General features: G+C 37.0%; 1 protein-coding gene across 3 annotated transcripts in view; it reads left to right on the top strand.

Moving 5' to 3' along the window:
• The window catches only part of LOC135073725 (ADP-ribosylation factor 6), a 46,224-nt gene extending 32,106 nt beyond the window's left edge, over nucleotides 1–14,118 (top strand). For all 3 annotated transcript variants that reach the window (XM_063967885.1, XM_063967899.1, XM_063967893.1), the window contains exons 3-7: nucleotides 6,208–6,316; nucleotides 8,863–9,018; nucleotides 9,590–9,736; nucleotides 10,417–10,615; nucleotides 13,843–14,118. In XM_063967885.1, the coding sequence (XP_063823955.1) occupies nucleotides 6,235–6,316; nucleotides 8,863–9,018; nucleotides 9,590–9,736; nucleotides 10,417–10,559 (528 nt within the window). In that variant the 5' untranslated portion in view covers nucleotides 6,208–6,234 and the 3' untranslated portion in view covers nucleotides 10,560–10,615; nucleotides 13,843–14,118. The remainder of the gene's footprint in view (nucleotides 1–6,207; nucleotides 6,317–8,862; nucleotides 9,019–9,589; nucleotides 9,737–10,416; nucleotides 10,616–13,842) is intronic.
• Nucleotides 14,119–14,260: the final 142 nt, after the last annotated feature.

Raw genomic sequence — 14,260 nt, 5'->3', positions numbered from 1 at the left:
ACCAGCGATCCGGTATTGACGGTGGCGCCCCACTGTCAATGTCATCGACAGGACAGTCCAGTATTTTGGAACTATATCATAAAAATCGCGAAACGCACTGATTTCCATTTATTTATGGATCGATGACAACCCAGCAAATAGTTTATAATAAGGTTTTGGCTTTGATCGCATAGTGAGTGGATGGTGAACTACTAAAGATGGCGACAGCGGTTTGTTTGTCAGTGCCATCGGAATTTAACGAAATTCTCCATTATCCGAATTTTGCGGATATATGTTGTCGACTCAAAATCGTTATTTTTTTATGCTTTGTTATTCATATAAGGTTTCGATCCAGTCTACCGTACCCCTTGACGAAATTATTAATATAGATTGATAATTAACATTACCCTGGTTGTACATTACCCCGGCGGCATTTCTGTGCGTTTCTATTTTACGCTGCGGTGCCGATAATCTGCTATCCTGCTAATGTTATTGCGAGGGGATACGCTCCATTTAGTTTACAGAGTAAATAAAACCCAGCGTTTTGTTTAAATCGCTGTTAGTTTGACTCCGAAGCAGATAAACGGACGATAAATATGTTGTTGGAATAACAAATGCTCCCGAAATGTACGTTCATAAAAATTATGTCGACTAATATCTAAGACTGTTTGTATACCATCGAAACTAAATAAACTGAATGTCGAGTTGAACTACAAATTACGAGTATCACGCTGAGACTTTAAAAATGACAGGAATTTCTGCATCGAAAAAAGTTAAAAGTTTATGGATTATTTCTAGGAAACATGACTAACCCGTAACAAGCATAATTAGTTGAAAAGATTTAAAATAAATAAAAGAAAAAATATGGATAAAAGGCGAAATCTTCTCGAGCTCTCTGATTATTATTCCATTTAGGATCTTGAAAATCTAACCGCATCTGATGCTCCATCATAGCGATTGGCTTCGCAAAGGAAATGGCATGGAAATGGTTAACGCCCTAGGCGATGACCCGACGGAAATAAAGGGGCGGCCCTGATGTTGACAGCCAACTCCGCGACTCTTCCCCGCAACTCAGATATTAATGAGGTTTACTTAAAAAACTAAATACACTTTGAATTAGATAGACCCAGGGCTATACTTTGAAAGTCAAATGAAAACATAATTCGAAGTTCTGAAGTTGTTTTCGTGACAGTTCTTTACAACGCGGATCTCGGATTCTCGGTTTTGGTTAATTCATTCCAATTATTTCTGTTGTCGTTCGCAAATTTATTGTATTACCTACATGATTTCTCATTAAAACAGTTGGGTTGTGTTGTTTCGTAACTCTGGAGAATTAATTATATTGGTTTTATGTAGGTACGTGGTTATTATTTACAAGTATCTATTAAATATGTATGTATTAAATCTGTCGTTAAGTGGGCGCTCACGAGCTTAATTTCATTACGTAAAAAAATAATTACTCCAGATTTTTTCCGATTCGTAACATTTATTCATAACAAATTAATTACTATGAAGTCTTACGTTGCCGATCCTAAACTTTACTATGGCTTGTAAATTCTCAACATGACTTTAACAGCTGACATCTGGGCCGTGAACTGGAGTCAACAATTCAATTGCAAACTAATTGCTCAAAGGCTGCATCCCGTCACATTGTCCGTACGAGTTGATTACGTCAGATATTACATCTCTTACTTCATGTCAGTATGCGAAAGAATCTGTTGCTACATCAAAACTGCACATAATGACTGTGCATTCAAACTAATTAACCGTTTTTGGCGTAACATTACCGAATTTCTTTATTTCCGTAGCCTTTTATCTTGAAACGGTAACGGTTAGTTTTCGTGGAACAAGTTTCCGGCGATAACCATTGACCCCGAACTCGTATGCTTACCACAATACTGGCGAAATTGTTTTATGAACAACAGAACGGTATGCTCCAAAATTGTATGTCGGCTACTTAATTTCAACACGTCTGTGCTTCAATCATAATGATCTTGAGTTATAACTTCATTAAAGTTTTCCGTAGTAAGAGTTTGCATGTTTTTATTTGTTATCTCGGTTTTATGAACTTGCGATTGGTTTATTGTCTTCTTATCAACTTCATTCATGACAACGACAACCATCTTCTGGTCTTCATCTCTTTTTAAATACGTAACCGCTTATCAGTCTTCCACGTCGTTTAAGCGTGGCGTGTTCTTGAAATACATTGACGTTAGGATACGTCGACCCAATTTAGGTTCCGTGTTTAAACCGCTGACATACCCTCGTTTCACCTTTATGGTTCCGAGGCACGCCGTTAAAGCTTTATTTTGTTTATGGTACCAATACTTGTGCCTATTAATGTCGCCAATTGTTTATTACTCAACATTAACCAGGCTCAAATTAAGAGACTATTAAATGTTGCGAATCATTACCAAAGCAACCAAAAATAGCATCGAGGATAATCCTTTGTGTGCTATTATTACTTTTCTTTCTCATCGTCGTGTCTATAATGTATTGTTGTAGTTGATGTTTTATACAAAAACAACCGCTCTATCGATTTTTGTTGATCCACGTAACAGGTCGCGGAATGTCACCTACGTCTTTTTGTAATGAACTTGTTTCTAGAAAATGTGGCATTTCTTTCATGCTAATAAAAAGTAATAATTCAGCCATTCGTCGACGTAACATTTCTTTGTAGCTAACTGTTTACTTGCATTTTTCAAACGGTTCGTTAGGGACCTGCATAAAAACTTTATGACATAGTAACAGATAACAGACATTCAAGAGGACGACTGTAATAAATGTGTATTTCCCTTAAGTGACATTTACGGAGTTCATTGCTCTTTTTAGCGAGCACTCGTCAGTTTATAGGTGTAGTTTGATTCTCCAGGCGACCTTTCCTAACCAGGTTATCTACACTATGTAGTGACAGATTCGTGCTAACCTATTGCGACCAATTGTGAGCAATTTCTGTCGCGTGAATCGAAACTGCTCTATAATAATAGGACCAGTATTGATACTAAATCCTTCAAATAGGTACTAGGAATATCAAGTTACTAGAGTAGAAACCTTTGTCAACTAATGCGCGTCGAGAAAACTCCACGTATTTTTTTGATGAAATCTATTATTAGCAATTTCATTTTTATTCCATCTAAAATGCTCAGATCCATTACTGTCGTTTTCTATCAACTCGCATCAGTAATACGATTTGTGATAGCTTTCACAAGATTCTTAGAAAAGGGCTCTTAGTCTGTCTATATTTAGCCGCAGCGTATCTAGGGCATCAGCTGACATAGTAGGTGTTGCTCGTGGGATGTCTTTCAAATCTCACAATAGGAGATTTCCTTTTTAGCGGCTCTATTATGAAATTTTATCTTTATTATCCTTACAATGCCGTTTTTGATAAGGCGCGGAAGTGAGTGTTTCGGTCGTGTCTGAAGTGACTTCTACCTACCTTTATTAAGCATGATCAGGCTACGAAAATCAACTACATCCACAAGATCAATGATTTTGAAATAAATAGACTGTCCTTTCACTTTCAGACCTCTAGAATATCGAAAGTTTGGATATTTTGTTCGTACCTATTTTGTACGAGTATAAAAACTAAATTGACATACTGTGGTATCAATCTATACGCATATTCCCCATATCTATCTATACATACTATAAATATAAATTTTGTGAGGATGTACGTTTGTTACTCCTTCACGCTAGTCTTCCTCCACTCCTTCATTTCTCCTAGTTTTAATTTGCATCAGAACAGTTAATTCATTAATTATAATACCTTTTTTGTAAAAGCAATGACTTTTAGTTTTACGAGTCTACTTTTTGCTGTTTGAGAAGGCAAAGTCGCGAGCAGAAGCTAGTTTCTCATAAAGTTAAATTTATCTCGGCACTCGAACGGCGTTCACGCAAAAGATTTTAATGATCACGCTGAGGATCGGTGCTCAGATGAAGTGGAAGGATCGATGGAAGAAATTAGAGGTCAAGCCTGATTGGTGGGGGTATCTTGCGTTAAAATAAAATTTATGCAAAATGTTTTAAGAAAATAACTTCTTGGACTAACCTTATATTTTTGTAAATTTTCGAAATATTATTTAATTTAGTTGTAGTATTGTTATGTAAGGAAAGAAGATTATTGCCACAAACGCTGTTTATAGATCCTTTCATCCACGAAGATGCACCCCACCATTCTTCCGCTAATGTTTGAATGTTATCGGTATATCATCATCATCATCATTTCAGCCATAGGACGTCCACTGCTGAACATAGGCCTCCCCCAATGCTTTCCATGTTGATCAATTGGTAGCGGCCTGCGTCCAGCGCTTCCCTGCTACCTTTACGATGTCGTCGGTCCACCCTGTAGGTGGACGTCCCACGCTGCGTTTTCCGGTACGCGGCCTCCATTCCAGAACCTTTCTGCCCCATCGGCCGTCAGTTCTGCGTACTATGTGCCCTGCCCATTGCCACTTCAGCATGCTAATCCGTCGGGCTATGTCAGCGACTTTGGTTCGTTTACGGATCTCCTCATTTCTGATTCGATCTCGCAAAGAAACACCAAGCATGCATGCACGCACCCCGCGCTTCCCTCGAGCAAAAATTGGTGGGGCGTGTCTTCGTGGATGAAACGATCTATACCAGCAGATTGCAATCGTCCAATTCACATTCTCTTATTATGGGATATACTGAAAGCAGGAAGTATACCCTCCAAATTTATAAAGTACACGCTGTTCTAATTTTAGAATCTCAGTTTGGACGAAGATGGACGTTCAATTAAAACTTTCTGTATTGCCAAATCACGATATTGGTGTTGTAAGTGGATCTTCAAAAGTAAATAATATTGACTGATAATAAGATAAAGAACGAGAAATTTCGTTTGAAAAGGCTCTCGACAAAAAATACAGTGTCTTTTAATATACAAATGTTAACGGTATAGCCAGTATAGCTGATTACACATTAGCCTAGAAAGAAATTGCAGATGAAATGGACGAGTCTAATTTGAGAACTTAAATCGTTCCGTTCAGTAATCCACAGATTGATATGATAGCTAGATTGGAGTCATTAGCCAATCTTGCTAGCTGGATTAACCTAGTTTTCAAACTATACCAATATTATTTCGAACATTGACATTTAGTCGAACCCAGAACAGAAAAATTTACTTACTTATCTACAACAATAAAACTAAATTTTAAAGCGCAAAACTTATGAATTTGACTAATTATTCCAATATAAATTAATTATTATAATATTTGAATTATGTGGAAGTTTCTTAGGACGAGAAACATTGGAAATCGGAAAAACTTGACACATTTTTCTTTTCCCATCCAAATGTTTATCGGGTCAGCTTGTGTTAGTAAATAAATCCAATAAAGGTTAAATAGCAATATTAGTTATTTGCAGCATATGAAGTACCTACCCTACCTACATGTATCATCAGAAGCAAACATACCGACACGTCAACACGACCCGTAGAATCTGTAATTAGGTATAAGTCTGGTCAGTGAGCACGTAGAATTTTGTGCAATGACCCCTAGCTACCCATCCTTACCGCTCGCGCGTAATTATATTGCTGTCGCGGCTGTGCGACTGGCACCCGCAGTGAGTGTGCGAGCGCGATAGCAACATAATTACGCGCGAGCGATAAGGATGGGTAGGTAGGGGTCATTGGACAAAATTCTACGTGCTCACGGACCGGGCTAGTTGTCGGAGGCAAATGTACTTATGCTCTGTACTTGGTATAGGTTCTATACACTTAACAAGGAATATTCTATTAATTCTTCTCTGTATAGACGATAGCACGTCAATATCGCTTTTAATGGGTTGTAATACAGGCGAGTTTGCGACAAAAATGTTTGGTTTGATGTGCTATCGTTTGTACAAGTTACTAAGCGAAAAAAATATGCAAATTCTATTTAAAAGTGCAGTCGCTGAAATCTGCCAACAAAATTACCATTGAATAAATTCCGTGAATTCCATTATGTACTGTATTCAGTCGTTTAGTTCTATCAATTACTTCTTTTCTTATAAATTATTCTGTCAGATAAATTACATCTCCTTTGTAATTTGTTAAAACTATTGAACTTTTACTTCTGTCCGTGACCTGAAGAAGCGTCGAATTCAAATCCTATCATTGAGATGTCAGTAATGATTGTAATACAAAACACTTGTATGTGTGTCAAATCTACCTTTTATTGTGTGTCAAACTGATTTCAACCTAATTGCAATAAAATTATTCTCTATTTTCAGTTGTGCGGTTGAGGTGAGCTGATCACCATGGGCAAACTACTCTCGAAGATCTTCGGAAACAAGGAGATGAGGATATTGATGCTGGGCCTTGACGCTGCCGGCAAGACTAGTATCCTTTTTAAAACAACTAAAAGAAACCAGGTTTCTTCTACATACATTTTAATTTATCTTTCACCAAAGGATTAATTACTACATCTCTAATTACTTCTTAAATAGCCATCATCATCGTCAGATTACTCAGTATCAATCGCAGACAACCCTCTAATTTACCACAATCCTTGCTGGTTAGACGGATTGAGGAGAACTAATGTCCTAAACCATTTTTTTTTTTCTATAAATAAACTGCATAAATTAATAAATTAACTTCTTGAAGTATGCCATGTTATCCTTTAATCTGGAATATTTATCACACCAACTGTAACTAATGGTTTTCTAGTTAAAATTATTATTTATTAATTCAGAGCATAATTTCATAGCTAGTTGCTCACTCAGTCGAAAATCAGTCGCATAAATTACGACAACCGATAATTTAACAAAAAGAGCGCTTCGTTTATTCTGCGAGGAATTTTCATACATCTAATGCTCATCTGACTGTGCATTGTTATTTGAAAAGAGCCCTTATTTCCAATACATAAGATGCCACAGTGAAAAACTTGATGTGCTGGCTGTACAATTTTACCAATAATCATAGCGGTTAGTCAAGCGTTGCTTGTTTACAAGATATTGTCAATAAAACCTTTTTTTATTAACTTTGAAAAGTCGTTAGCAAGCTTATTGTAAATTATTTTAAATTTTGCCTAGTGTATTCTTGGTAATGACTCAATTAATTTGGTTTGAGCACCATGACTAATGAAGACAAATGAGATTTATTGTTAACATTTAATAAATATTAGTACTTTAATAAAGTTAAAAAGGTCTTTTCAAATACACGATTGATATTATTGTTACTCCTATTTTTTGTAATTTGTCACATTGGTTATAATTAGGTATGATTTGAATTTGAACCAATCGCAGTGTTGTAATTAAAATTAAATCTACAGTTTGTTTTCGTTTCACGCAGAAAAAAATGGGTTATTTAATTAATTAGGCCAATTTATCTTCGATCATTTATTTCTTTACCACCTAGAAAGTTCGTTGTAGAGTTAACTCAGGCTTTTCAAAAATAAAAGTTAAAAATTATTACGAAACCTGTGAGATTTGGAATTCAAACATTTCACAATAAGTCAATAATCTTTAAACTCGAGACCCTTTTAAACTTTTCTGTAGTTATTTAGAATTTTCACAGTTAAATCATAATTTTAGACTTAGCTAGTAACAATTTCGTACGCAGACAGACAAAAGACATCAAATCTGTCTGCATATTCAAGATATACTAAATGGGTTAATAGTATGTTAAGTTATTCATTATGCTGTCTGGGAGTTTTCTAATACCACACCTTAGATTTATGTGGCTCGACAATACATTTTGCTTAGCGAAATGAAAAGTGTCACTCAGTGTTCTATGAATAATAAATACTTATAACTATTGGGTTACACGTGTAGAAGTACCTATAATTAAATACGCACTTTACTGTACTCGTATGATATACTGTATACAGTTCTGTTATTTATGTATTATTGAATTGACTTTTGGATTGAAACAATTGTGACGTATTCCAGACTAATTCTTCGTTTATAGTAATCGAGACTAAGTATACAGACGTTAATATTGCACATCAAGCCAGACACTGTGGGCTCTTATTTAGTTAAATAAGTGCTATTTTGCACTAAACTATGTTATATTTTGTGCTAAATAAATGGAACGCGGGAGTCAAATGCCGCATTCCAAATTACACGTTCCAAAAGTAAAGAGGAAGCCATATTATTAATGGATAGCTAATAGTCTGCTTTGGAAACCGAAATATTAACCAGCAGTCACCAATTTGGTTTAAATCATTTATTATCCTACACACCGATTTGACACACTTCTCGTTAATGTAGTAAAAGCCGAATAAACGACAAATACGTGAACATCAGGATTCCCCAACTCGTCTGGTCAGCGTAGGGAGTGTAGGAAAAATTTCTCCATTTAGGTAAATAAGTCGGCCGTTTGGTGTAGTGGTTCAGAACGGACTACTATGCCGAGAGGTCCCGGGTTCGATTCCCGGCCGGGCAGAAATTGAAATGATAAATTTTAATTTTTGTGACGGGTCTGGGTGTGACTATGTATAATATTTATGTATTTAAAAAAAAAGTATATAAGTAGTATATCCGTTAAGCTAGCACCCATAACACAAGCATTAAGTTGCTTACTTTGGGGCTAGCTGGCGCTGTGTGAAATTGTCCAAAGATTTATTTATTTATTTATTATTATTTAAGTAGGTCGTGTTGCAGTGGAAAGGGAAACTACAAATGACTTATAACGATGATCCATCGTTTCCTCTGTCAGAGACAATTGAGCTCCTGTAGAACCCTGATGATGATAAGAATGAATGAGAATCTGGCAGAGAATGCTCAATGGCGTTAGGCGAACATTAAGCGACAGCGAACATAGCTTGTCGTCGCGAAGTCGCAACGACAGAAATGACGCGCACATGCGTTTTGTGATCGCATCTGTCGCCGCGTTTTGTCGCCCAATTTAGACAGATCAGATGATTTCCTTAGCGCAGAGCTCAGCTATTTTATATAAACTAAAATTAGGTCAGTCAGTCACAACGATACCGACGGTCGGCTTCAATGTGGAAACCGTCACGTATAAAAACGTCAAATTCAACGTCTGGGACGTTGGGGGGCAGGACAAAATACGACCGCTATGGAGGCATTACTATACGGGTAAGAAAGTTTTGAAAACATTATTTTTAATTTCTTAAACTGGTAGTATTGTGAGCTTTTTTTTTATAATATTACTGCAGATAATCCTGCACGAGACGCCAGGATAATATCGCGCTTATTGGTGTTTCTATTGTAGTTAAATTATGGTAATTAGTTAGTAAAAAATATTCATGCTATGCAGTTTCGACGTGGTCAAATCAGAAATTAATGCTCCGTAGGAAAACCGACACAGACTGCAGAATTTCCTAAGTGGCAGTGGGCGAGGAAAATAGTTCATCTCGTAGAACTGACGGCTTTTTAGAGCAGAACAGTTATCGAATGGCAACTAAAGACGGATCGAAAGGCGTAGTCTGTTTAAAAGAGGCCTGAAGCACTCGGTATACCGACGATTTGGGGGAAGTTGCGGGAGGTGTCTTGCTTGATGCGGGCTTGTTGTGGAAATAGTTTGGAGATAACCTTTGTCCAGTAGTAGACTTCGTTTGGCGAACCCAGTGTTTTAATTTTTATTTGTGTAATTTGACCAGCCCTTCCTAGTCCTATCAATACTCACAGGAACCTCTATCGTTTCCAGGCACCCAGGGTCTAATATTCGTGGTGGACTGCGCAGACCGCGACCGCATCGATGAGGCGCGCCAGGAGCTCCACCGGATCATCAACGATAGGGAGATGCGCGACGCCATCATTCTCATCTTCGCCAACAAGCAGGACTTGCCTGATGGTACGTAATTTCCTTGTAATAGGAGCTATTTTGCAAACGATAATATTATGTAGTCTGCTCACTAAATCATACATTGACTTCCCAGTCGAACCTTAATTTCGAACTCCTCCTATGTTCTTCTGATTAATTTTGTTGAGGGTCCAATGATAGTTTAAAACTTTCCCCGGCCCCAGGACAAACTTAACCCTTACTGGTTGGGTTTTTATTGACGGTCAGGCTGTAGATCTTGGCTACACAGGACTTGCAGCGGTGGGAATAGTCCCGTTTTGAAAATATACAGTATATTCAATTGTGTCTCTGCGGCTTAAACAGGCACATAATCACTTAAAAACTCCGAATCAAGAATGTGCAAGATGTGCCACGAAGGGGACTAAACTGCTTAAATGATTATTGTAACTTCAATCGATATTGATACTTAAATTCTCTGTTTTGCCTAATTTTCTGGTTAGCTGGAAGAGAATGCCACATGGCATTAAGCTCACCTGTTGTACCACTATTTATTATGTTTGCAATAAAGTTTTTAAATAAATAAATATTTTGTGCTGTGTACTTTCCCTAAATAAATTAATGATGACTGATAAATTACGAAATTAATCATGTGCTCATTAATATTACGAAGTTATGTAAGGTATTGGGAATATTAGTGACCTTTCTTACAAAACCATTGTTTTTCATTCCAGCAATGAAGCCACACGAGATCCAAGAGAAGTTAGGGCTGACGCGCATCCGCGACCGCAACTGGTACGTGCAGCCGTCGTGCGCCACGTCGGGCGACGGGCTCTACGAGGGGCTCACGTGGCTCACCAGCAACCACAAGTTATGAGCTGCGGAGTAGGCGGCCGCCGCCGCCCGCCCCAAGCCCGCCGCTCGCACGCCACGGTACGTATACAGCTAGTATAGAGGCCAGCGCAGATCTGGGTGCGTAGTGTGAGTTTACGTCAAACGCATTCGATATCGACTGCGTAAAAGTGACATTAAGGCTATGTTCAGATGGCAAAATTTTAACGCGCGTTTTCAAATCGCGCGACTAGACATCGTAGTATTCACATACAACCGATCACATGAGCGCGCGTTAACGCGCGTCAGCGAGCGTTGACGCGGCGCTCAGAGAAAAATTCTCTAGACGCAGGCGATCGCGCGTTGACGCGCGCTTTGACAGCTATGTAACGTCCGTTGACTGTTCAGATGAGCGCGCGCTTCCTTCGCAATAGCTTCTTCCACGTCCATTTTCTAAGCTCTATCGAAAACAGACTGACGAACTCCTCGCAAAGCGCGTTAGCGCTTGTCATGTGAACTCTTTATAAAGGACATCATCCACGTTTCATATATTTTTGGTCCAAAATCAAAAGTGCCGGCCAACAAAAAAAGTGCTGTATTCTGACAGAATACGTCTGCCTTAGCATTTGTTACTATGGCACCAAAGCCGTAGCTCCACTGTGCGTCGAGTGTTTGAGATCTAAAAGTCATCGACTATTCATACATTTTTTGTTCAAAATCAAAAGTGTCGGCCAATAAAAAAAAAGTGCTGTATTCCGACAGAATACGTCCGCCTTAGCATTTGTTACTATGGCACCAAAGCTGTAGCACCACTGTGCGTCGAGTATTTGAGATTTAAAATTCATCGACAATTCATACATTTTTTGTTCAAAATCAAAAATGTCGGCCAATAAAATAAAAAGTGCTGTATTCTGACAGAATAAATGCTAAGGCGGACGTATTCTATCAGAATACAGCACTTTTATTTTTTGGCCGGCACTTTTGATTTTGGACCAAAATGGATGATGTCCTTTAATTCTGCGCTGACCTGCGTTAACGCGCGTTACATGTGAACATAGCCTAAATGTATGACGGATTATACAGCGCCCCTAGCAGAAACTTTCAAGAAGTAAAATGTTCATATATTTTTTTGAACATGGCAATGTGCCCTGGCGAGGCACGGCATGGTCTCTTACCAAGAAAAAAAACTATTTTTCATGTCATTCGATTCAAAATGAGTCGTGAATGATTTCAAATGACCCAAAGATAAAGATTGCAAACGGCTCGCAAGTTGCTACGCAAGCCGGCTCGCGACTGCTTCTGGAGACGCACTATGGAGCGAAATTGCAATTTATGGACATAGCGATTTTTTTCACAATTTCTATTTGAAAAAAATACCTATCGATAGGTTACGTTATTCTGATGAATAAATGCTGCACAAGTTTTTCTCTAAAACCAATAGTTTGACTGGAAAAAAATATTTTCCATTTTCGTTGTATGGAATGAAACATAAAGTGGTCGATTTCGACTAAGCCTTGACAGATCTTGCTTTGAAACTACTTGAGCCTTGTTCTATAGCTTGTTGACTGCAATCCTACGCTATCAGCGCGCATCCAAAGTTGCCCGTTCACAAGTTATGAGGTTCTGAAAAATTAAAAAAAAGTAAGTAAAAGTGACCTTTTTTTGGAATATCTTTAAAGATTTAACAAAAATATAAAGATTTTATACGTTAATAATGTAAATTAACCTTAAATTACTGCTAAAACACATTTTAATAAACTTAAAAGGAATTAAATCAGCGAATTTTTTTTCACAATTTCTGTTTTAAAAAAATACCTATCGATAGGGTATGTTATTCTGATGAATAAATATCATGAACGTCTTTCTCTAAAACCAATAGTTTGGCTGGAAAAAAATATTTTCCATTTTCGTTGTATGGAATGAAACATAAAGTGGTCGATTTCGACTAAGCCTTGACAGATTTTGCTTTGAAACTACTTGAGCCTTGTTCTATGGCTTGTTGACTATAATCCTAGACTAACAGCGCGCGCACAATGTTGCCCGTTCAGAAGTTATGAGGTTCCGAAAAATGAAAATTAAAGTAAGTAAAAGTATCTTTTTTTGGGTATAAATCTTTAAAGATTCAACTAAAACATGAAAATTATATACTTTAATAATGTAATTAACCTTTCTCTTGTCGTCTTATCTAAAGAAAAGTCAATTTTACTTACTTTAATTTTCATTTTTCGGAACCTCATAACTTCTGAACGGGCAACTTTGGGCGCGCGCTGTTAGTGCAGGATTATAGTCAACAAGCCATAGAACAAGGCTCAAGTAGTTTCAAAGCAAAATCTGTCAAGGCTTAGTCGAAATCGACCACTTTATGTTTCATCCCATACAACGAAAATGGAAAATATTTTTTTCCAGCCAAACTATTGGTTTTAGAGAAGTTCATGATATTTATTCATCAGAATAACATACCCTATCGATAGGTTTTTTTTTTAAACAGAAATTGTGAAAAAAAATTCGCTGATTTAATTCCTTTTAAGTTTATTAAAATGTGTTTTTAGCAGTAATTTAAGGTTAATTTACATTATTAACGTATAAAATCTTTATATTTTTGTTAAATCTTTAAAGATATTCCAAAAAAAAGTCACTTTTACTTACTTTTTTTTAATTTTTCAGAACCTCATAACTTGTGAACGGGCAACTTTGGATGCGCGCTGATAGCGTAGGATTACAGTCAACAAGCCATAGAACAAGGCTCAAGTAGTTTCAAAGCAAGATCTGTCAAGGCTTAGTCGAAATCGACCACTTTATGTTTCATTCCATACAACGAAAATGGAAAATATTTTTTCCAGTCAAACTTTTGGTTTTAGAGTAAAACTTGTGCAGCATTTATTCATCAGAATAACGTAACCTATCGATAGGTATTTTTTTCAAATAGAAATTGTGAAAAAAATCGCTATGTCCATAAATCGCAATTTCGCTCCATAGTGAGACGCTTGGAATTTCATGAAAACTAAGTTTCGCCACGCTTCGCCAGGTCTGCGCTGGCCCTTATTTTAGACTTTTGTTTAACCGCCGACGTGATAGCGACTAGTTGTCGAGTGTCGATAATTTTCTCATTTAAAAAAACGTACAATAGATATCTCGTCGACTACTACACAATGCGGATCGCACACTTGCTTATAAACTATTGGAACTTGACGTTGATAGTAGTTTTCTCAATAAGTTCTGTTGATAAATGAGATGATAATCTTCCAGTGCAAGATATGTAGACTACAGAAAACCCATTCCTACTTTATTTTTAGCATATCTATTTATCATAAATTTAATTTATTTTCCAGGTGAGGATATCGATGCCATTTAATTTAAGTAAACAGCGCGCGCGTTGAACCGAGTAACTTCCACGTGACCCAGTGTGTGTGAGCGTCACTGTAGTGCGAACGCCCGGACTCAATTATTAGCTAGATCGAGTGAACAACGTCACACAAATATCAAATCAATTATTCCATTATTTAATTTAAAATACAGAGCGATTGTTGTATCGAAATGTTTGATTATTTTTTTATGTTATTTAAAAAGAATGATTACGTAGAGTAAATGAGTTTTTATTATTATTATTACAATTAATTTAATGTTTACCTCCAACTTTTGTATGATAGGTAGAAATTTGAAGTTTCTAATTCAGATGAAGATCGAATTGATTATTATGAAGACATGAGACGTGTGAAATGTGAATGCAATTTTAATTATTAAATTACG

Source organism: Ostrinia nubilalis, chromosome 1, assembly GCF_963855985.1.
Source record: "Ostrinia nubilalis chromosome 1, ilOstNubi1.1, whole genome shotgun sequence".
Lineage (NCBI taxonomy): Eukaryota > Metazoa > Arthropoda > Insecta > Lepidoptera > Crambidae > Ostrinia > Ostrinia nubilalis.
Note: the sequence above shows the minus strand (reverse complement) of the source record. Positions and strands in the feature narration are given on the sequence as shown.